The 21,232-nt window shown below is 40.2% G+C and overlaps 2 protein-coding genes across 2 annotated transcripts; both read right to left on the reverse strand.

Annotated features, from left to right (window-relative positions):
* Positions 1 to 1,658: 1,658 nt before the first annotated feature.
* Positions 1,659 to 10,038, reverse strand: igf2b (insulin-like growth factor 2b). The gene is made up of 4 exons (XM_044123625.1): positions 9,750 to 10,038; positions 8,686 to 8,836; positions 6,209 to 6,393; positions 1,659 to 5,058 (listed from the first exon to the last, which is right to left on the reverse strand). Exons 1-4 carry the CDS (start codon positions 9,834 to 9,836, stop codon positions 4,834 to 4,836), a joined length of 648 nt encoding a protein of 215 aa, XP_043979560.1. The 5' UTR covers positions 9,837 to 10,038; the 3' UTR covers positions 1,659 to 4,833.
* Positions 10,039 to 11,295: 1,257 nt separating this feature from the next.
* th (tyrosine hydroxylase) lies at positions 11,296 to 20,546 on the reverse strand. The gene is made up of 13 exons (XM_044123624.1): positions 20,401 to 20,546; positions 19,747 to 19,950; positions 18,899 to 19,073; positions 18,690 to 18,778; positions 18,487 to 18,554; positions 18,347 to 18,397; positions 15,885 to 16,030; positions 15,647 to 15,782; positions 13,849 to 13,918; positions 13,710 to 13,766; positions 13,485 to 13,580; positions 13,257 to 13,390; positions 11,296 to 12,778 (listed from the first exon to the last, which is right to left on the reverse strand). The coding sequence occupies exons 1-13, from the start codon at positions 20,482 to 20,484 to the stop codon at positions 12,619 to 12,621; spliced, it is 1,470 nt and encodes a 489-aa protein (XP_043979559.1). The 5' UTR covers positions 20,485 to 20,546; the 3' UTR covers positions 11,296 to 12,618.
* Positions 20,547 to 21,232: the final 686 nt, after the last annotated feature.

A 21,232-nucleotide genomic window follows, 5' to 3' on the forward strand; every position in this document is an offset into this window, starting at 1 on the left:
ACCCCTTTGAAGCTATGCCACTAAAACACGTCACCAGCTTCACGGGCCCTGACAGCTTGGCTTGTTTCAGGTTGATTTATGTCATGCCAGGCAGTGTCCTGTCATGAAAGGAAATTGATCGTATCTTTACAATTTAGAGTCACTCTAGGCATATGCAGGAAGCAGGTTTTCCAGAATACACACATGTGTTATATCTTTCTATCTTCACAAGGGCCCTATTGACTTCCATTCATTTTTTTAAATTAATTTCTAGTTATAAGCCTGACCCTAACCCAAACCTAACCATCCCCAGTATATGCCTAATTCTAAAATAAAATCAGTTAAAATATTTGTCCTAACCTCCAACCCAAAAACAGCACTTCCTCATATGTGGCCCCATATGGAGTATTGAGTTCTCACTAGGTAGTATTTGTGGGGCTAAAGGGCCTTTACAAAAAGAAAGTGCTAAAACAGGCAAACACACACATTCACCTGAACAAAAAAAAACATCTATTGGTTTCACTTTTAAAGAATTATGTTTTCTCAGCATAGATAAATAAAATCAATACTTCCAGAACTCAATACATTTCAGCTGAGCAAACATATTTCTGTTTCTTGTTGATTCAACATGTGCCTTTTTATTTTCCTCTAAAGCACACAGTCAATGAAAGTTACTTATTAAACAGTCAGCGCCAATACTTCATTCATCAATCAAACCACATGAATGAAAAAAAAAAAAAAACTGTATTCATTTGCTTAGAGAGTAAACTCATGGAAATTTTTATATGATCACATGCGAATGCTTGGTATGTACCTGATGTGTGCAAACGTGCACCATCTGTCCTGTCTCAAAGGTGATTTAATAGAGCAATTTATGACCATAAAACACAGAACATGAGCTCTTGCAACGATAGCCAAACATGCCTCTCCACTTTGCCAGCGAGAACACGTGCATCTCATCACTGCAAGACAAAAACCTTACTTTATGGCTAGAGGAAAAATAGATTCTTCCATTTCTGGCTGCTAAGTCCAAACGTTTTTGAGCCAAGCTAAAACTTAGAATGAAAATCTCCCGTGAACTGTGGCAAACTTGAGATAACCTTAGTCCCTCGTTAAGTCTGAAAATCTGCCTAGTAACAGATATCCCACGAGAGGGTGCGTGGCTCCATATTCACTAATGAAAAGATGCGCTGTTTTCAGGATGCATGTGATAATTTCAGAACTACCAGTTGCTAAACTAAGCTGCCTGGCACTGAAAGACACACAATAGAGGATGGACGGGCGTGTCAGACGCTCCAAAAAAACAATAGGTACGATTTAGGGGATGCATGCAGAGAAGGAATAACAGAGGAGTTGTGGGCATCCTACTTGAAATTTTGTGGGTACTGATTTAAGGAATAAGTGACAGACAGACAGGAACAGACAAGCAGCTGCGCAGGCAGGCAGATGACTAAACGAAAACAGGGAGAGGAGGGAAAAAAGATGAGCTTAAAACAGCCGGAGATTCTTTGCGACATCTCAAAATGTAGCAAATCATTTGAACGGTGCTCGAAGTTTAAGTGATGTAAAAATATCCCAGAAGTTCCCCTGAGGCTCACCACAAACATAAAGCTGAAAACACACATCAAACATGAAAGAAAAAACAACAAAAACCACATAGTAAATTCTTTAGCCACAAGTATGTTTGATAAAATGTTTTTTTTTATTGATATTAAAAATGAAAGTACATGAATTGTGCATTTCGGACGATCTAGCGTGCAGAGATTAAATCAATAAAATACACAGGCTTGAATGAGCTACCGACAGACAAATGTTGCCTTCGCTCTGTGAGTCGTCTCTTCATATTCAGCGAAAAGAAGAAGTGGTTGTCTTTCACGCCATTCATAACAACACTAGAGTAGCCTGTTTGAACATTACAATAGTGAATGAATGCAGTCCTAGCAGGAAAAATATAAAATATAATAATAATATAACATTTATTATAATTGCACTGCCTGCTTTTGTTGCACAACTGAAGTAAAATATAATCAGACACTCAGATCTCTCAAACAGAAATAAGACGTAAAGTGTTCTCTCCACTCTACGCCACAGTACTTTATGGCGAGCATCCATTTAGTCTCAGTTCCAGGGCGGGCCGTTTGACCCAGACGAGGAGAGGAGGTGAAAACTATCGTGGCACAAATATATGTCATTTACTTATTCATTTGTTTTTACTAACGTGGCCCCCGTCAGTGGTTTGTCAACAGAAGAAAGCGGCATCATGACCAGATAAGGGTAGCAACAAGAAGGAGATTTTTACTTTAACTCAGCAGCAACTCAACATCTTAGCCTGAATGCATCAGAAATGCTTCAGAGTGATAGCCCTTCATCGAATGCATAATGGATGCATTAGTGGGATTATGAGGAGTGAATGTAACCCAACACGTTTCCAACGCCATGGAGAAAATGACACAGACAGACAGACAGACAGACAGTTTCCTCTAGTTCACACTCGTTTGTTGCTTTCATCACCGTGACATCATCAGGGCACCAATACAATGACTTGTCCGAGTCACATGTAAGTTAAACCAAAAAGACGGTCCTCACAAGATCATTGGATGTCTTTCCCATTTAATTACACCTGGTCATCAATACTAAAGTGGCTTCAAAAACATAGTGGGTTTGATTTACAATCAACATTAACCAATAATCGGGGGGGGAAAAGGAAGAAGCTCCCACGCTGACGCTTCTGGAAATCCATGCTGATCGTCCTATTTAAGAGTATATGTGCCTATTTCTGTGAAACATTACACCTTAATCAATCCACGCTATATGCTGCTGTTAAAAAAAAAAAAAAAAAAAAAAATTAATTTATGGTAACTACTTCAAAATGAGGAAAAAAAAAAAAGGAAAAAGACATTATTTTTGGTACAAAGCATCTACAAAAAAGCCTTACAACTCCAATTGGAAAAACAGAGATCATACAAAATAAATCTGTCAGTTGAGCATCAGTGCTACGTATATTATTTGGACCAATTTTCTTCAAATATATTTTATAACAAAATAAATAATGCCTTTATACAGTGCCCTTATTTGTATTTCAACAAACAAAAAAAAGAAACACAAAAGCTTGGCGGCTCATTATGCAAGATACAGCTCAGACTAAAAGGAAAATAACATCCCTGGAAACTAATTATATTTCTATATATATATCTATATATATCCTTATATGCATTTATACATACATAGATATATATACTGTATTTTCAAGTATTTGTTTTCAGGCAAAAGCAGGTGAATACTACTGATATAAAATAAAAATGTTAGTTGACAATATTGCTGTTTTTTTCCCTTTGAATTAACATTTTGTGCCTTTCTTTTAAACTGTAAAATGATATAATAACAATAACCATGAAAACAAACCAAAAAAAATTTAAAATGCCTAACTTGGAAAAACAGGAATGTCACGGTACCAGAAACTGAACAGGGTTTTCCTTTTTTTTTTTTTTTTTTTCTTTTTCAATGAGACATTGATATGAAAAAAGACAAAATAAAATATAACCATTATTATTATCATCCCACTTTGTTCTTTGTCCATGCCGTGTCAGTTCCTGTGGAAGCAGTCTGCAAAAGCATGGCAAACAGGAAGTACTGTCTCACAGCTATAGTCCAGAGGGTCCACGGTGTCCCACGTGTGTCCAAGGTTGTGCTCCATGTTGTCCAGCAGCGTCAGAGGGACAGGAGAACAAAGAACCGAGTCTGGGGCCACCTCTCCATGCTGCTAATGCTGGCGAACTAAGAATGAGCAGCCACTAGAACTCGCCATGAGACGAGATGCCAACACAGCCCGTTTTTTTTTTCGTTTTTCCTCAGTGACTCTTCCCCCCTTTTTGACAGCGCCACTGCCAGGAGCTCCCCCATATCCTTTATTTTCCTTTCTTTATTTTAAAGTCACACTTTCCTTAAAACGGAAAGCTTAATATTCATTCAAAAAAAAGGAAAACAAAAACATGCTTTCAACCTCTTCTTTGAGTCCATTCCCAAAGCTAGCACCATGACATTTATTTTTTAAGCTACACGTTCATTGTTCATAAAAAAATAGTGCCTTTTTTTTTTCTTTACTTTGACGTAATCCGTGGCAATGTGCAATTCTGCAGACTCTTTTCTGCTTTTTGTTTGTGATCAAAAAAGGTGCTGGAACAGGAATCTAATTTTGCAAAATAATTCCTTACAGTGTGGAAGTCCCTTTATAGGTAGAGGTGCAAACTAATAGAGAAAAAAAGAACTAAGAGCGGTTTTCTTTTGCCTCAGGAAAAGCAATTTTAAAAAAAGATGTGGAATGGATTCTTTCATGCAAGTCGTTCTTCACTTTCAGTTGTCTTCCACCGGGATAAGAAAAGAAAAAAAAAAACCCATTATGATAGGTGTCCTCTTGACACTTGCAAACACAGATCTCTTTCATCTTCCTTCTCCCTCCCCTTGCTTTTTACTTCTCTTTTTGCTCGGGAATCCACCTGAATTGCATTCAGCTGAATTGTTAGAGTTCTGTTCAACTCTTGTGTTTGTTCCTTTTGTATCGGTGACTGAAAGAGGAGGGGAGCGAAGAGGGGGCAGGAAGATTGTGAAGGCATGTTCGTATGCCAGAGGAGGGTGGCTGAGGTTTAGGTGGAAGGGGGGGTTCGGGGGCATTAGGAAAGGGCCAGGGGTTCAAGACGTACTGGACAAGAGCAGGGGGGAGGGACTGGTGGGCCCGGACAGGGCAAGGGAGGTCAAAGAGGACTGCCACAGAAATGACGTCAGAGACAAAGCTATAATCCCCTAGTCTTTTTTTGTCACCCTCATACTCTTGTCTGTGCAAAAGGGCTGGCAGCGGGCTCACTTGTGGTTGACAAAGTTGTCCGTGGTGTGCAACACCGGGGGCAGTTTGCTGGGAAGGCTGATCAAGGGCCGGTGGAAGATGGCCTGCTCCTTGGCTTTACCCTTTTCTGTCTGCCTCCGAAACTTTTTGGACCTCAGGATGGCAGGGACACCCCTCCGGAGCCGCTGGGCCGCGCTCTTCTGCCACGCCACGTACTTATCATGCGCCTTCCTTGGGGCTTCCTATTGTGGCGTGCAGGAAGAAAAAAGGGAGAGGAGGAAGTCAGTTCATTAGTGCAGATAAGATGACTGTTCAAGTGCTTGTTACAATGGAGGAAAGCCTTGTTTATTACCCGAAAACATTTGGTCATTGTTTGGATCGCTGAAATGGAAATCGAATGTCATTCTTATGGAGCTGAACGTCAAAACAACCTCGCCTCGCCTCCAGCCTGCCCTTGTTTTGGCTTCCTCAAGTGAGAGAAACTGTCAATAAGTGCTTGGGCTTTTTAGCATACGGTAACAAAGGAAAGGCGGTCACTCTCCATCATATACATATGGGTTGCATGCTATCACTCAAACAAAGGAAGCTCATTTTAGACCATCTATGCTAATGCTGACAAACAGTTGTAGGTGTTGTTGTGAGCACCAGAGATTGAGACAAGTGGGAGCCCTGGCAGCTGAGCTAGCTGGGATTTATGCGTGAGTAGCCAGTGCTTCATGTGAATAGCTTGTTTTGGTCCTGCCACTTGAAGAGTGTTTACCGCCCCTCCCCATTCACTACAGAGCTGCTCAATAGCCCCAAGAACAGCTGGCCCTCGGAGCAGGCTGTACCCATCAACTCTCCCCACTGAGACAAACTGGAGACATGTCCAAACTAATTCCCCAGCAGCCTGTTTTTGGTTCCCGTCAAAGAGAGAATTCGCATCTTAAAGCTGCATAATTTATGCTTCTTCTTCGCATATCTCGACTATTAACCATTTTAAGATTGCCTTGAAGATGCCTTCAGCAGTTGAGTCTTTAAGCTATTCCACGTTTCAAGTATATTCCAATAAAGCTCTTCAGGCCATAATAGGTGTTTTCGGATTGGAATATTTTTAGACAGCTTGCTGTTCTTTGAAAATCATAACACGCTGTTTTTGTTCCATATCAGCACACAGGCACTCAACCATGAGATTATTGACAATGCGATCTCTAGAATAAAATGTACTGCGACTGTGCTAATGTTTTCCACAATGGTCAGCACTTTGCAACTGCTTAGCAATGCAAACTTAACAAGATAAACCTGTTTTTGTGTAGACTTCTGTCTGCACTCTGTGTTTCAGGTGAGATGGAAGGGCAGATAAGAGACCTGGACAAGCCTTTGTGTTTTTGTTGTTGCTGCTTTTGGACCCACCTGCTTTAGTGTGGGCACGACGGGCATGCCCTGCATAGAGGAGGACGACACGTCCCTCTCGGACTTGGCTGGTTTGGCACAATATTGCTCCAGCAGGTTGAGGTCACAGCTACGGAAACAACACTCCTCTACAATCCCACGGTTCTGGGGGCGCCGATGATTGCTATTCCTGCTGTTTGGCCTACCTGAGGAGAAACAAAGCAGGAATGTAAGAAAGGCGACGAGGGTTGAGGCCTGAAAAAAAAAAAAAAACACACATGGCCTGCGATAACGAATTGAGGTTGTTTTTTGCAGGATTACTTCAACAATTGTAGCAGACCTTGGAGAAAAGAGGATAAAGGAAAAGCTGTGACAAACAGCAACAAATATTTTGGGTTGTAAGGGATAATCTGATTAAGCATATCTGGGCATCCCAAAATGAGAGTGTTTCAAGTAAACACCATGTTCAAAGGAACCAGAAATCAGAGATAGTGGTAGAAAATACTTCAGAATAATCAAATATTTTACTTCTGCTTTGTCAAATTGTCAATGAATGGGGATAAACACAAAGATAAGAAACAACAGAAGAAGATGCAACACTTAGCTGGCAAAGGTGAGGGGGTTGCACAAAGTAACATTACATATGATTAATAAAGGCCTTGTCTGAAGCCTGGCAGCCCTCACTAACCTGGAGAGATCTCACATGAAGGACAGCTAGATTTGATTACAGGAAGAGCTGGTCATCCAGGGAGAAAGAGGAATGATTGAGTAAAGTTTTGGGATAAACGCAAGATTCTGCTCATTTGTCCAAAGGCAAAATGAGAGTCTGCACAGCTTAGCCTGGCTGGACTGTTTATCATTATCAACGTAAACTTCAGGGTTGAACTGAGCCAGTTTTAACACTACCGAAACTTTCTGTCAGAACACTGCTTACAGCTGCACACTGACGGTCAGCTTGCTTAAATCAATGTCAAATTCCGATGTTTGGAAATATGTACCGTTTCACACAGAGAGGATGCCATTTTGGAATTGCAGTGGGCATGTCAACCAGCAGACTGCAGGCTGGATACCTAAGTAGACAGCCTGACTAAACAAACCAGCCTTTATGAACTTGTTACACTTGTGCTCCTCCTCACAGGGCAAAATACGCACTTGAATACCATCATTGATTTATTGTATGCATTAAGCCCAGATAAGAATAATAAAGTTTTACATTTATTATTTAAACTCTATCCCAAATGAAGTTTGGGATAAAGGTCCCAAAGCTTTCCAGCTTCTGACACACAAAGAATCAGTCGAAGAGATTTGTGATCCCAAATATAAGATTTAGTACGAAAGGTTAAACAGTCAGTCAGTGAAGCAGAAGTATAACACAATGCAAATAACATCAACAACTAATGAATTATTTGTATCAATTTACAACAACCGCTTTTTGAATTAGAGGGTGTTTATAGGTTCACTTTGATTTCTGAAGATAATCTTAAGACCCTACGCTCTGATTCACGCCCTGTGAAATATCCCAGCCAAACTTTGGCAACAGCCAACAAATAACTTTATAATAACAGCAATTATAAATATTTTTATTTTATTTTAGCGCGAGTAGGACAGCTGTGTGGCAAATGTTAATATTCCATGCCTAAATGAATCCAGTTTGTTTCAGGGGAACTTATGTACATCACATGCATTGGCGACAGAGAAAACAGAAGCTTATCCTGGCGAGGATTAACGGCAATGCTCCTCATAAAGCCATTCAGCCAGCCCCACCATCAATACAATGGAAGCAACAATCAGAAATGATAAAATCACGTTGACGATCTTTTCTGTACTCCGGCATTAACAATCTCTCTCTCTCTCTTTCTCTCTCTCTCTCTCTCTCTCCCTCCGTGTGTGTGGGTGTGTCTCTCCATTTTGTCTCTCCTTGCAGCTCATCAGTGTGGTCTCCTGGCCTGGGAATAGTGGTGCTGAGGTGACTGGTAATGCCTCTTGGGGTGCTATTACTTTACTGATAAACAAGCAGCCCATTGTGTCGCCGGGGTCGTGTATGTTCCTCCGCAGCTCGCCAGCCCGGCCCTTTCATATGCAATGAGAGGTGCAGGCTGTACGAGCAGACTCAGCAGAGCAGACCTGGAGAGGCACAGCTGGCTGCAATCTCTCTCTCTCTCTTTCTTTCTATTTCTCTCTCTCCCTCTCTTTCTCTCTTTCTGACGCTGTTTGCGCGCACGGTCTTGCGTGTGATTGCGTGTGATTGTATGTGTGTGTGTGTGTGCATGGGCGTCAGTGCGTGAGAAAGAAAAATAGCAAACACGCATACCACGCAGCCACAGACAGTCTCAGCTATCCAAACAGATGTGAAACAACAAAGAGAGTAGGAGAGGGGCGAGAGAGGGGGAAATAAAAAAAAAAATTTTTTTTAAAGTCGGCAAACCAACATTTTCGCCGGCCGTTTTTGGAGGAACTTGCACAGCTCTGAAGAAAAGGAAAGAAAAAAAAGAACCTACTGAAATAGAAGCCTCTGTCTTCGCAGACAAACTGCAGTGCATCCACCAGCTCTCCCCCACACAACGTCTCTGCCGAGGCCATTTCCACAACGTAGAGCGTGAGAGCCAGCGCAAAGAGCGACGCACGGCTGGTCGAGCACATCTTCTTGACCTGCAGGGGTGAAAAAAAAAAAAACACACACACACACACACACACACATTAAAGCATAAAGACATAAGATGTGGACAACTGCCAGATTTGTGATGCGTTATTATGATAATAAAAAAGAAAACAGTATATGAAAACTAAAATCATAGCCAGATGTTTTGTTTTGTAATGTAAGAGATTAAAGTCTTAAAAGCTGTTTTACGCACTGACCTAGTAACTCATGGGGTGGTGGTGGTGGGGGGGGGGGGGGGGGTCTGCTCTGTGAGTCAAATGAAATCAAGTAAGCACACTCAAATACCAAGTACCCGATTTTTATCAGCTGCTGTCATGTGTTTGGCACCTGGAAGAAGTGCTTATACTAAAGGAAAAAATTGTCGCCAGTAATTCTAAGCTTTCACTCTCTTACACAACCCCCCCTCCCTCCCTCCCCCCGCCCCTACCCTCTACATCCCAGAAAGTTGCAAGGCCGGCTGCTCGATAGTTAACTACCCCAGAAAGACAGACTCAGCATATAATTTCCCCTTGCTCACCCCGGAGTGAGCTCAATGACCCTCAGACCTACCGCCCCCTGTCTGCTGGCAAGGCGACCAGCTGTTCTTGCGCCCGTGTCCGGCAAACGGCGCACCATCCAGGTCAGGGGAGATTAAAACCAAAGCTTTCGTTTCTTGGCTTTTTTTGGTCGTGGCATAAAAACCCATGCTCTCTTTGTAGTTTGTGCATCCTGAACTTTCTCTTGCTGCATGCAAATCAAGAAATCCCGCTTGTTCAAAATGCAGAAAACTGATGCCATCAAGCATCTATGTCCCCCCCCCATACCCACTACCCCGCCATCCGCAACAAATATCCACTCTTCCCACAGCCTGAGCCCTCTCAAGGCTCAAACGGGGGGGTCTGAAACTATCTGTGCTCCAGTTACCTTCATCCTGCAGCTCTCCGTTCTTCGGCAGGTGTGGCAAAGTGAGTGGTGTCCGGATCTTTGCTGGGTTTCCATGTCAGATGGCATCAGAGTTGTCAAAGTCGCGGGGAGTTATTTTGGTAGGCGATCTTGCAGGTGAGTTATTTTCCCAGTTGGTTTGGCTATAATAGAGATGATGTGTGAGAGGCTGTCCCAAAGACCAGGCGACAGGCAAAACTTCTCCGGGAGAACTATTATATACTAAAACACGCCCCTTACACCCATCCTCGTTCTCGCTCCTCCTCTTGATAAAAAAAAATGGCCCAGAGATGTTGGAAAAGTGCTTACAGGAAAAAAGAAAAAAAATCGCGCAAAAGAGGGAAGAAGAAGAGGGAGAGAGCGAGAGTCGCCAAATTTGGAACTCTTCCACTGGCATTTTCTGCGTTTACGCTCTGTAACCTACAATCACACTGTTTACACAGGGCGCAGACTGAACGAGAATAGTTCGTAATTCCTGCGACTCCAAGAAAAATGTCAATGTCTCCGCCCTGCTGTAATTAAGATTAAGATTGAGTGGAATCATTGTGCACAGAGTCTGCGGGCTGTCCTCTGACTCAGGTGTGCAAATAAAAGTAAATAGGGGGAGTCAAAGGTGGCCTGACCATGGAAAGTGGAGGATTGGACTGTGGTTTACCGTCCCGATGCTGATGCCCAGAGGCAGGATGCAGCAGGGACTCTAAAACAGCCATCAATTGGAGCCATCAGGGAGTGTAAAAAAATAAGAATCCGGATTTGTGGCATTAAACGCAGCAAACAAGTCAAATTTTCTTTAAACAAGATCCCAGGATTTTAACTTATCAAGAGGAGCAGCTTTAGTGTAAAGAAAATATCTTAAACTTTATAGATAACAAGGGAGATCACATCATTTTGTAAATTAGAACGTACAAGGGGTCCCCTCTGCAAGTGTCTTCTTCAGAAAAAAAGGTAGAAATCTCCAAAGTCAGACTGACACCTACTGGTCCAGATCGCGAAGCTCCGTTTGTTTGTCTCGCGGCTTGAAATCAACAACAAATGCTGCCGAACCGCTGATCCAGAATCTGATTTACAGCCTCGTTCTCGACCGGGCAGTAGGTGATGTGTCCGGACAAAATCCTCCACAGAGTGCCGAGGCATTTGAAATCCAATGTTGTATTGTCTTGTCACAGGACCAGACACAAAGAGCAGCCAACAAGAAAGCTCCATCTATCAATCCTTTGAGTGCACTAAAAAAATTACTTTAGAGGGGAGTACATTTTTGACAACTAATGTCTTGAAATTTTTATATTCTTAGCATAATAAATTAGTTGATACTTAATTGATGTTTTCGCAACTTACAACAGTTGTTTAGGATTGTGGAAGATGTTTCTCGACTGCGCTCATTTGATAGTGTCCAACATAAAATTTAAGGCTGATATGATCATGAATTGTACAAAAGTATTATAAGAAGCTGAACTTATTTCAGTAATTCAGCTTAAAAAGATTCATTTCAGACAGAGAGATATATTTCAAGCATTTATTTCTGGTCGTTTTGATGATGATCAAGGCTTACAGATGAAGAAAGTCTCAAGTTCAGGTTCTCAAAAAATATATAAACAACACACATACCTCACTTTTTCCTGCCACTCAGTTTTCCGTTTAATAGTTTGAATACGCCAGTCTGTGACTAGTCAACCTCTTTGGGATGAGCCTTTTTTTTTTTGGCTTAACCATCCGTAAAATTTGATAAATAAATTTTCTGTGTTTCAACTTTTTCATGTAGTTTAATTTATTGAGCCAGACCTGTATCACAAATTTATTTAATAAAAATTAGGAATGGTAATTTATCCACTCGTAACTTCTTCAGTTACACTGTAATTAGGAAAAATAATTAGAATGAAGCTAATTAATTTGTCTTCAGCCATTACACTTATCTAGAACACTTGAATAACGCTTAAAATCTCCTGTAAAAGCAATTCAATTCTAACAGTTTGTTTTATGGTGTAGGTGCAGACATACAGTTCAGTATAGAAAAGGAAACCATAATACAAAGTATTAGATTTGGAAAAACAGAATATTGTGGGTTTTGCCTGGATGAATGAACAAGATTTGTTTGATCAGATAATCTCCATAGTAAAACCGTAAAACTTTACAATCAGACATTTTCAACCTGTAGGAGTGCTCCCTCTTGTGGCATATAGATGAGAACGTCTTATTTGATTGATTTATTTATTTATTTTTTGACAATTTACACAGTGCAAAACCCAAGTAAACTAACAACAGTTAGTTAACAATGCTTATTTGCAATTGTTATTGGATGTACCTTTTTCGTTTTTTACTCGTTTTCCATCATGCATGTATAACCAAATGAGGCAAATACAGCACACACAAATTAATGTGAAAACCCCTATTCAATGCAGAAAAATAAATAATTTAAGAAGCACTTACAATATATTTAAATATAGATATTTTTGGTAAAACAAAGGACTAAAATATACACTTTGAAATACAATCTCCACTAAGCTGCTACATTTCTTTGATTTTAAAATAATTCATATTATTTATTTCATTTTCTTTGAATACATTCACAAATACAACTCTCATTGATTGTGCCTCCGGTGTTAGTACATGTGAACACTTTTACATATTAAAGCATGAATTTTTCCAGTCAAGTAGAACCACAGTACATTGTTCCACACGTGCATTCACACTGGGGGAAGTGGTCAACATTGTTGGCCCTTTCCCTGCACACACAAACTGCAACAACTCAACATCATACTGGATTTACAGCACATTAAGATACGCACGTTAGTCTCGTCACACTTTGGACACTCCAGAGCTCAGCGTAGAGAAAGCTAACAACCGGCAGAGGCCGTCATGACAAAACGGCGAGGGCGTCGGTTAGCACCTTGATCTCATCTTTCACACCCTCCAGACCGCCTTGGATCTTCAGAGGATTGTCCAGCACCTCGACGCTGCATGTGTACGGATCGTACCTCACCGAGAAAGGACGCTTGATACCTGCTACGTATGTTCTGGTAAAAAATTGTGAGAGTATCAAGTGAGATAATATCGATGCATGAAAGCGCTTTATAAAAGAATAAGAAAACATTGCCCTACAAAGTAGGTAAAAAACGTTCTTTGTCCTACTTTTTTTGTTTTTCCAAACATCTCCATGCTGACTATCTTCTCATCTAGTTCTTATGTCATTTACTGTATCCCACTGGAGACTAAAGACTGTCAAAACACTCGCTGAAGCTACTTGTTTTGCAGAGCAACATTATCTGTTTGCCAAATAAAACTGCAGAGTTTTGCCTTGGTAGGAAAGGCTATATTAGTAACAGCTGTCTTCTGGCTGCTATGGCTGACCTACAAAAGTTTGTGGCCTCGGGCTTGGCTGGCTGTTCTCTGACCTTGTCCTCACACAACCTCTTGTTCTTTTTCTTTTCTGTTTCTTTCTTTTCCTTTCATATGGCCCTATATATCTGTATAAGTCAATAAAGAATTAAGTACCTGAACTTCTCCTTGGCATCTGGAAAGCTCTCTGAAACGAAGTAGACTGGCTGGTAGGTCTGGTCTTGATAGGGCTGCAACGCTGCAGCCTCTGGATCAAACTCCCGCACCTCTGGTTCATCAGAGAGAGAATGCTGAAAGGAGGTGACAAGGAAAAAGAGTTTCATGAGAGCTCACTTGGCTGTGTTTTCTTGTTTTTTAAAGAAAGACAAATATGCTGGAACGCACCACAAGCTCTCCATAGGAAGAAAGCAGCCCAGCCCCATAAGCCTTAACCTCACCGTTTTGCTTACAGAGACCATATTCGACTGTAAACCAGTACAGCTGGTGAGAGAAACAACAAAGAATAGTGTCAATATTAACAACATTAACTGCATGTGTCACTTACTAGAACATTATAGCATAAACACAGTCTTTTCAGTGATTTTGTTGCAGTCAGAAGAAGAGTCTTACTGTAGACAGTTTCTCTATGTCTTCATCTGATGCTCCTAGTGATGCCAGACCAAGGTTCTGCAGAACAAAACCACAAAACGTCATGAAACATTAACGCTCCACACTGTAGAAAATAATCTGAAATCTGTTGGACTCTGACCTGTGAAAACTGGGCAAAAGTGCGATCAGCCAACATGGGGACATGGCCCAGGAGTTCATGGACACAGTCCCTGAAAATAAAGACAAATTCAACTTTGAACATACAAAGAAAAATCTGAGGAAACATACCTAGATGACTTTTACTGAATGCTGGTGACTCCATGTAAACGTAATTTACTATCAAACAAATAGGAAAACTGTAGAAGCAAAAGGAAGTTTTCTCATTTATTCCTTGAAAGTAATTTGTGTGGAACTTTATTAAAAATGAACTCTGCTAAATAATTTTAACTAACTTTTTTGGGGCAAAAACAGCAGTTCTACACTTTGCTCTGCATTTTGTGTTTATTGTTGTATCATTTGCTGATCCAACATTCATTTCATGAAGCACAGAAATTATAACACAATCTGGACCTCAATGAAAAATAAACACCTCAGACCGTATAAAAAGGCCCATAACCAAAAGTTGTCTCTGACATTAAATCAGACCAAGCTTTCTTGGTTTTAGCTCAGACAGGATTACCAAAATATGATCTATTTGCTATATGCTAGAATAATGAACAATATATTTTTAGAGATGTTTTCAAATCTTATTTAATTTAGGAGAGATTTTGCAGAAGCTTCTTGTTGGGTATTTTAACCTGTACATATAAAGAACCACACAGAGAGTGGTATCACTTCAGCCTTTGCAAAGGGGGAGAATCTCAGAGGTGCCTCAGGACAACTCCAACTTGTGCCCCTGCAGCCTGGCTTTATTCAAAGCGGGGTGGGGGTCAGTCATAAAACAGAAACTTAAAGATAAGGAGTAGGTGGGTCTCTCTGAACTAGCTAAAACCGGTTTCTCCAAGAACAGGATGGTCCACCTCATCCTGTTTCCAGCTTAGAGTAGAAAGACAAACAACTTATTCAGGAGATAAATATTTGCAAAACTCTGACACTTCTCAGATTAGTTTGCTGGAATATTTAGTCTACTCATTGGGAAAGAGTGGGTATACCCAAGTCAGGTTAACAAGATGCCTTGTGAGCACTCATACTTTGAGCTTTGCCCACAAATCTTAGAGCAGAGTGGAGTTAAAATCAGAACAAAACATTGACTTTGTTCAGTCTATAAGTCACTTTGTATCTAATTTGACCCGTTTGTTGCAAGCTTTTAACTTTCTGGCTGATGTCTGGAGAAGCTGCTGTAATATTTCCCACATAATGTTCATTCTCCATGATGTCAACCCATTTGCGAAGGGCACAAGTTTCCCTTGCAGGAAAACACCTACACAACACGATGCTGCCACCATCATACTTCACGTTTGTGGTTGGTGTTCTCAGTCATACAAGCTTCTCAATTTTATTCCAAGTATAGGCCAGTCTGGTCAACCTTCAGTTTTAGTCTCATCCAACCATGGAACATGACTCCAAAGGAGTTTTTACCCAAATGTGCATTTGCAAGATGGATGTGGTTTTTTGTGTTGCCTTTGGAGAATGGCTTTTTCCTTCCTGAGAGACTTTTCAGTCAACATAGGAAGGACTTGTCATAAACATAATCAGTTGGGCTTTCCTAAAGCTTTTCAGAGCATAGTTACTTTAGTATATACCAACTTCTAAATTTAACCAAAGTAATAAAGAATTGTCTGAAAAACAATTATAATTTTGGCATTTGGCAAATACATTTGGTAATCCTAACCAACATAAAAAGGAAGTTACAGTCTTTAGTATCAGACAGTAGGAAAATAAAGGTACTGCGTTCATTTTATATAGTATGTACAGCTAGTTTCAACTTTGGGCCCCAATAGAATCACATTAATACTCACGGTTCTGGGGAATGATTAGGGGAAGAAGCATGTCGGATGTACTGGGTGCACTGGAACACGCGATATGCCAGACTTGCCAGAAAGTCTCTGGCTGAGAGGAGCCCTGCCACCGGACGCAGCTGAAACCCTGTGCGTTCTGCGTCAGTTCAAAACATTTTATAAACACACCAAGACTGTGTAATCACACAACATCTGTGCTTAGGTTTCATTCCTTTCATAGATTACATTCAGATGATACCTTTAAGGAAGCGTGACACGTCTTCCAACTGGGGAATGTTGTCTGGACTGTAGCCGCAGTGCTTCTCCAGCAGACGAAAGGCCTCGAGGTGTTCTTTGCAGGCGTGGGTGATGTACAAGTCTCTAAGGGTCGAATAGACTTGACGCCTAAATGAAATAAAACAAAGTGAAACCCCAATTTCCTAAAGCTTCTTGGCTTTAAAAGTGAGGATGCTAACTGAGGACTGAAAATGTTGTCAAACTGGTTAGAAAATTTGTACTGAATTTACTTCTCACTCGATCAGACTTATCGAGTGAGATAATAATGTTTTTTGTTTCAGCACTGGTCTTTAGCACTGTGTTAAATCCATTTATGAACAGGAGTGTCTACAGCTATTCAAGAACAAGTTTCTTTCTCTAATAGCTTGGGCCCAAGTTTTAGAATTAGTTGTTTCATTACATTTCACTGAGTCACGCCTCTCACTGCCACCTGCTGGAGTAAGTTCACAAAAATTCTCCAAACACAGCCTGGATCTTGCCAGTCCCTTCAGTGTGAGACTGTTACTGTTGTGATCCTGTTCTGTGAGACATCTTTCTTTTAGAGGATCTCTGCAGGGGGGCTCAGAAGCCGGGCGCTGCCAGCACACCTGTAAAGAATCATCTTCATCTGGTCTGTCGTTGTTTATAAGAAACTGCCGGACAAACAACCATTCAGCGTCTGACGATGAACCTCAGTTTGATATCAACAAATCTTCCACGTATAATCGATGTTCTATGGTCCGAGTTCCTGAAATGAATTCACTTCGTCTCCTTCGTGTATATAGGTTACCCGTCCTCTTGAGTTGTAATGATTTAACACCTCTCTGTTTCCTGTCTGAAGCTGTCCAGACTCGCTCGCTCCTGGTTGTCCTCCTGCAGCAGATCCGCCAAGACGCTCCTGCCTGCCCGCTCACCTCCGAGCCGCGCTACCCCTGAATCCACCGCTGTAAACCGCACTCAGGATCACACCTCTTCCCCGAGCCTCAAAGAGCTCCGTAAGAAATAACTGTTGCCAGTCTTCCCGTCTCATCCTCAGGAGCCGTCCTTATACGGACCTTTATCAGAACCTGTAAAATAAATCTTCTTAAACTATCTCAATTGTCCGTGTCCGATTCTGGATTCCTCACAACACGACACTTGCATGTTGCAATCAGAACTTTTTCAAATTTCACGACTTACTAAGGACGCTGATTTCTTAAGTATTATTTTTACAATGAGGACGAATCTGTTGTCTATTTTTTAGTTAATAGAAATGCCACGAGTCACTGACTAAATCCGTAGCAATACTGGTACTATGCTGATCTTAAACATACTTTTACAGTTACTTTTTTTGTTACCAAAAGGTTTCAGCATCTGGAGATGTGTAAAAATAAAATATTTAATTTGTAACTAAAATAGTTGGTTTAATGAATTTTTATACCCATAATCAATCAATCCATATAACATTATGAACACTAAAAGGTCAAATAAGGAACCCTAATCATTTTTCTTCAGTTTAACATTCTGCATAAAAACCTGAATTCTGGCATTTATAGGCAGAACCACAGCAGGATATTAAGAAGCTGTGAAAAACTTGCGAAAAATAATATTGTTTATTGTGAGACACACCCGGACTACTGTAAACTGAATGCTCCTCTACTGTCCTCTGGCTGTGCATCAGTTACAGGAGAATTCAGAATATCTTGCACAAAAATATGATTTGATATTATTCATGATCACTAGCAATTCCATACCGTGGTGTAATTCTTCAGCTGCCCCAAATCCAACGACTCTCATATCCAGATTAAGTCTGAAAAATGTTTAACTCTGGAACTTATCAGAAACATTAAAAACTGCTACTAACCTAATATTGAGAGAGATAGGCAGGTAGATAGTCTAGAATATATAATGTGCTTTTGGAACCTTTCCAATTCTAAGGTGATCCTAATCTTAAAAAAAAAAAAAAAGAATAAATGTTACATTTTTTTCTTACCGTGGTTTTAAAAAATCTAAATTGTCTCAAAGAATGTTGCTCCGTGGAGAATCATCGATTTAAAAAAAGTAACTTATTGAACTATAAAAGGTAAAACATGGTTCAGACTCCTGAATAAATACAGAAATATCCCCTTTTGTAGCACTAACCCTTGAGCTGCAAATTACATCAATTGCAGCATTATCAGATTCTTTTTAGTGCTTACACTCTGCACACCGCAGGGGGCACCCTCTCCCATTGACTTAACATTCAAATAAGCTATGCCAAAGTAGCTTAAGTTTTTAATGTTTTGTTTTATTTGGTTGATTTTTCACCTCTTGGTTCCCCCAAACGCCACGTTACACATATCAACAACTACCACAATTAAAGATTGAACTTCTTAGAAGCAAGAGTGAATTTACTCTGTGGAAGAATGAATGTGGAAAAAAAACAATGTTTGTAATGTCGACCATTATTTCTTTGTAAATTCTTACCATGTGCTAATCTCCTCTTCTGTGTACTCCACTCTGGGAATTGGTTGCCCACTGCAGACACAGGTATATACACATTTGTCAGAAAATCTCAGAGTATTTCTGCTCTTCTCTGTCTGTGAGGTTAAACGGCTTTTTCTCACTGTTTGTATGTGAACGCAATGTCCCCGATCAGTTTTCTTCTCTGTCTGTAGGCAGGGTCTCTGTATCCCTGGTCAAATCAAATATATCAAAAACACTGGTCAGACTGTCTGCGTTATGACATAATGGCACAAAGTCATAACAGCCCCTGGTACTGTGATCTGTATTCCTGCTCTTCCTTACTCCTGGCAAATGCATTACTTACAGGATGATCTTCATCTAGGTCTGGATCAAATTTTGTGACCAGATGATGGCATCTATCCAGATCTGCTATTTTCTTTGGGAACCAGTGAACTGGTACGGAAGAAGTAGAAAGAAAACATAGAAATTTAATGATACTTTGTGGTTCTTATTTGAGCAAAACAGCAGATTTTTATACAAATGATCTCTGAAGTAAAAAAAATATATGATTACATTTGACTTCTTTGGTGGTTTTGACATCCTCTGCATTTCTCTTGATAGAGCTGACCAGAGTACTGACATCTGAGAGGTGCAGCTCACAGCGCACAAAGTACTCCAGGCCCTGAAGGTTCTCCCTCAACTTCCTAGATGGTCGAGTTTCCAAGTGATGAATTTTGGCTTCAAACGTCTGAAATACAGTCAGCACACTTATGAGGAGTGGACGACACATAATTCTTCCACAGTAGCCACAAGTCCGTTGTACAATGGTGATATATTTTTTTTAATTTTTACATTTCTCCTCTCTATTAAACAAACTGGTCTTATAAATGCAAATAATTTTGCGTAGTGTAAGCTATCTTTCAGACTCACCACAATACCCTGTCAATATATATATATATATATATATATATATATATATATATATATATATATATATATATATATATATATATATATATATATATATATATATATATATATATATATATATATATAAAGAGTATCTGAAATTTATTTTAAAAAAAGTTATATATAAATTATAGATTTATTATATATAGTTGTGTATATATATCTGAAATACATTTGTGGATAACGTATCATTCAAAAAGTCTATAAATTGCTCACACACACATTTGTTTTATTTTTTGTTATTTATTTATTTAAGTACAGAATTTTATTTCTAACTTGAAAAACGTTGATTTAAGACTGACTGAAATAGCGTGGGAGGTTTCAACACACATCGCTCATATAAGAGCCTTGGCTAATAGCCTATATGAATCACATCTGAACGTTTATACAACTCAAGCTAACAAAGTCGCATTGAGTTCCATTTTTAAGTCTCAAATTAATCTGCCTCGTACCTCGAAGACTTTGAGTGTCTTAGACAGCGCAGGTGCTTTCGAGTTCCTCAAAGTGAAGAAGATGTTCAGCAGCGCTTTTCCGTCCTCCTCCTCAAACACGATCTGCTCGGTGGCCTCCGCTGCTTCCGCCGCTGCCGCGGCAGCTTCTCTCTCCTTCCGCGCATCCTCGATCAAACTCTGCCGTCTTCCGACGAATCTCTGAGACTGTTAGAGGAGCAACAATGTCCCTCCTGCATTATGTGATTTCATCTCCCAGGCAGAACGCACAAACACACAACATCAGATACAGGCAGCTGTTTTTCTATTCTTACTTTTTGGACTTGTCTTTTGGACGGGAGCGCTTTACATCTCCAAATGCGCATTGGGACAGCAATGCATTCGAGGTAAACCCTAAAACATAACTATACCACAGTATATATTTTAGCATTCTTTCGGGCAGGACTGAGGGGCGCTTTTGATTTTTTTAAACAAAACACCTTACGCGCAGTCAGCACCGCATGGCGTTGCGTAAATTCGGTTTTGCGCTTAATTCTAGACGTATCCAAGTATAGTGGTCCGAATTTTGACATCTTGCTAAAAGCGTAAATACACCGAGACTCTTCTAAATGAGCAAACGTGATCATTATTATAACTTTTTTTCATAGTTTCTCTTACCGTGATGGAATCCGATCTCTCCAGCTCGGACGCGGCTCTGCGGATGCTCTTGGTGGAGGACGTGGAGCTGCTAGAAAGAGGCATCTTCAGGCTTTAAGATAGACGATCAGCTGTAGCAGAGGTGAAAGTGTGTTTGCGGCTCTCTGTGCCGGGAGGTCTTTCACGTTTTTTTAGCGGACAGGTTTACTCTTTTTATAGCATCATTTGTTTGCAGTTTCTGACGTCAAACGCGCTAATCTCACTCGAATCAATCAGTGCACTGAATCAGACTCAGTCTCGCTTGAATCTGTCCACATGTATAACCGTTTTAACCCTATTTCGGAGCAGTATTTAGGTTTGAAATAGGACGTTTTTCAGTTAGGCTATATGTTTTTATGTACACCATAGTCATAATTTTCAAACAATTCAGTGTTCATTCTATAAATAAACCACAAAATATATTCTCCACCCATTAATTGGGAACATTGTATTATCTTTAAACAAAAATCAAAGCTTTGACCTCAGGCCTTTATTTTAAAGGTTAGACGAAAGAAAAGTCAACTGTAGAAAATTAAGTCACTTTATCAACTCAATCCAATTTCCACAGCTCCTGACAAATTAGATTTGATCACAATAGAAAAAAAAAAAAACGACTTTACACCTGCTCCAAACAGGCTAGAGAACAACATGTTGTTTTTTCCCCTTGCAGGTACTCTGCCAGTATCTTACCTCAGCAACAACCACATCAAGTGAATTTGCAGCGCTTTAGGCTGATTACTTTAGTGGTTTAACATGATTGCGAATGATGTACAATGCCCACAGGCAAAATTTGGTAAAGGGATTATCTGTGGAC

This window comes from Gambusia affinis, linkage group LG08 (assembly GCF_019740435.1).
Source record: "Gambusia affinis linkage group LG08, SWU_Gaff_1.0, whole genome shotgun sequence".
NCBI lineage: Eukaryota > Metazoa > Chordata > Actinopteri > Cyprinodontiformes > Poeciliidae > Gambusia > Gambusia affinis.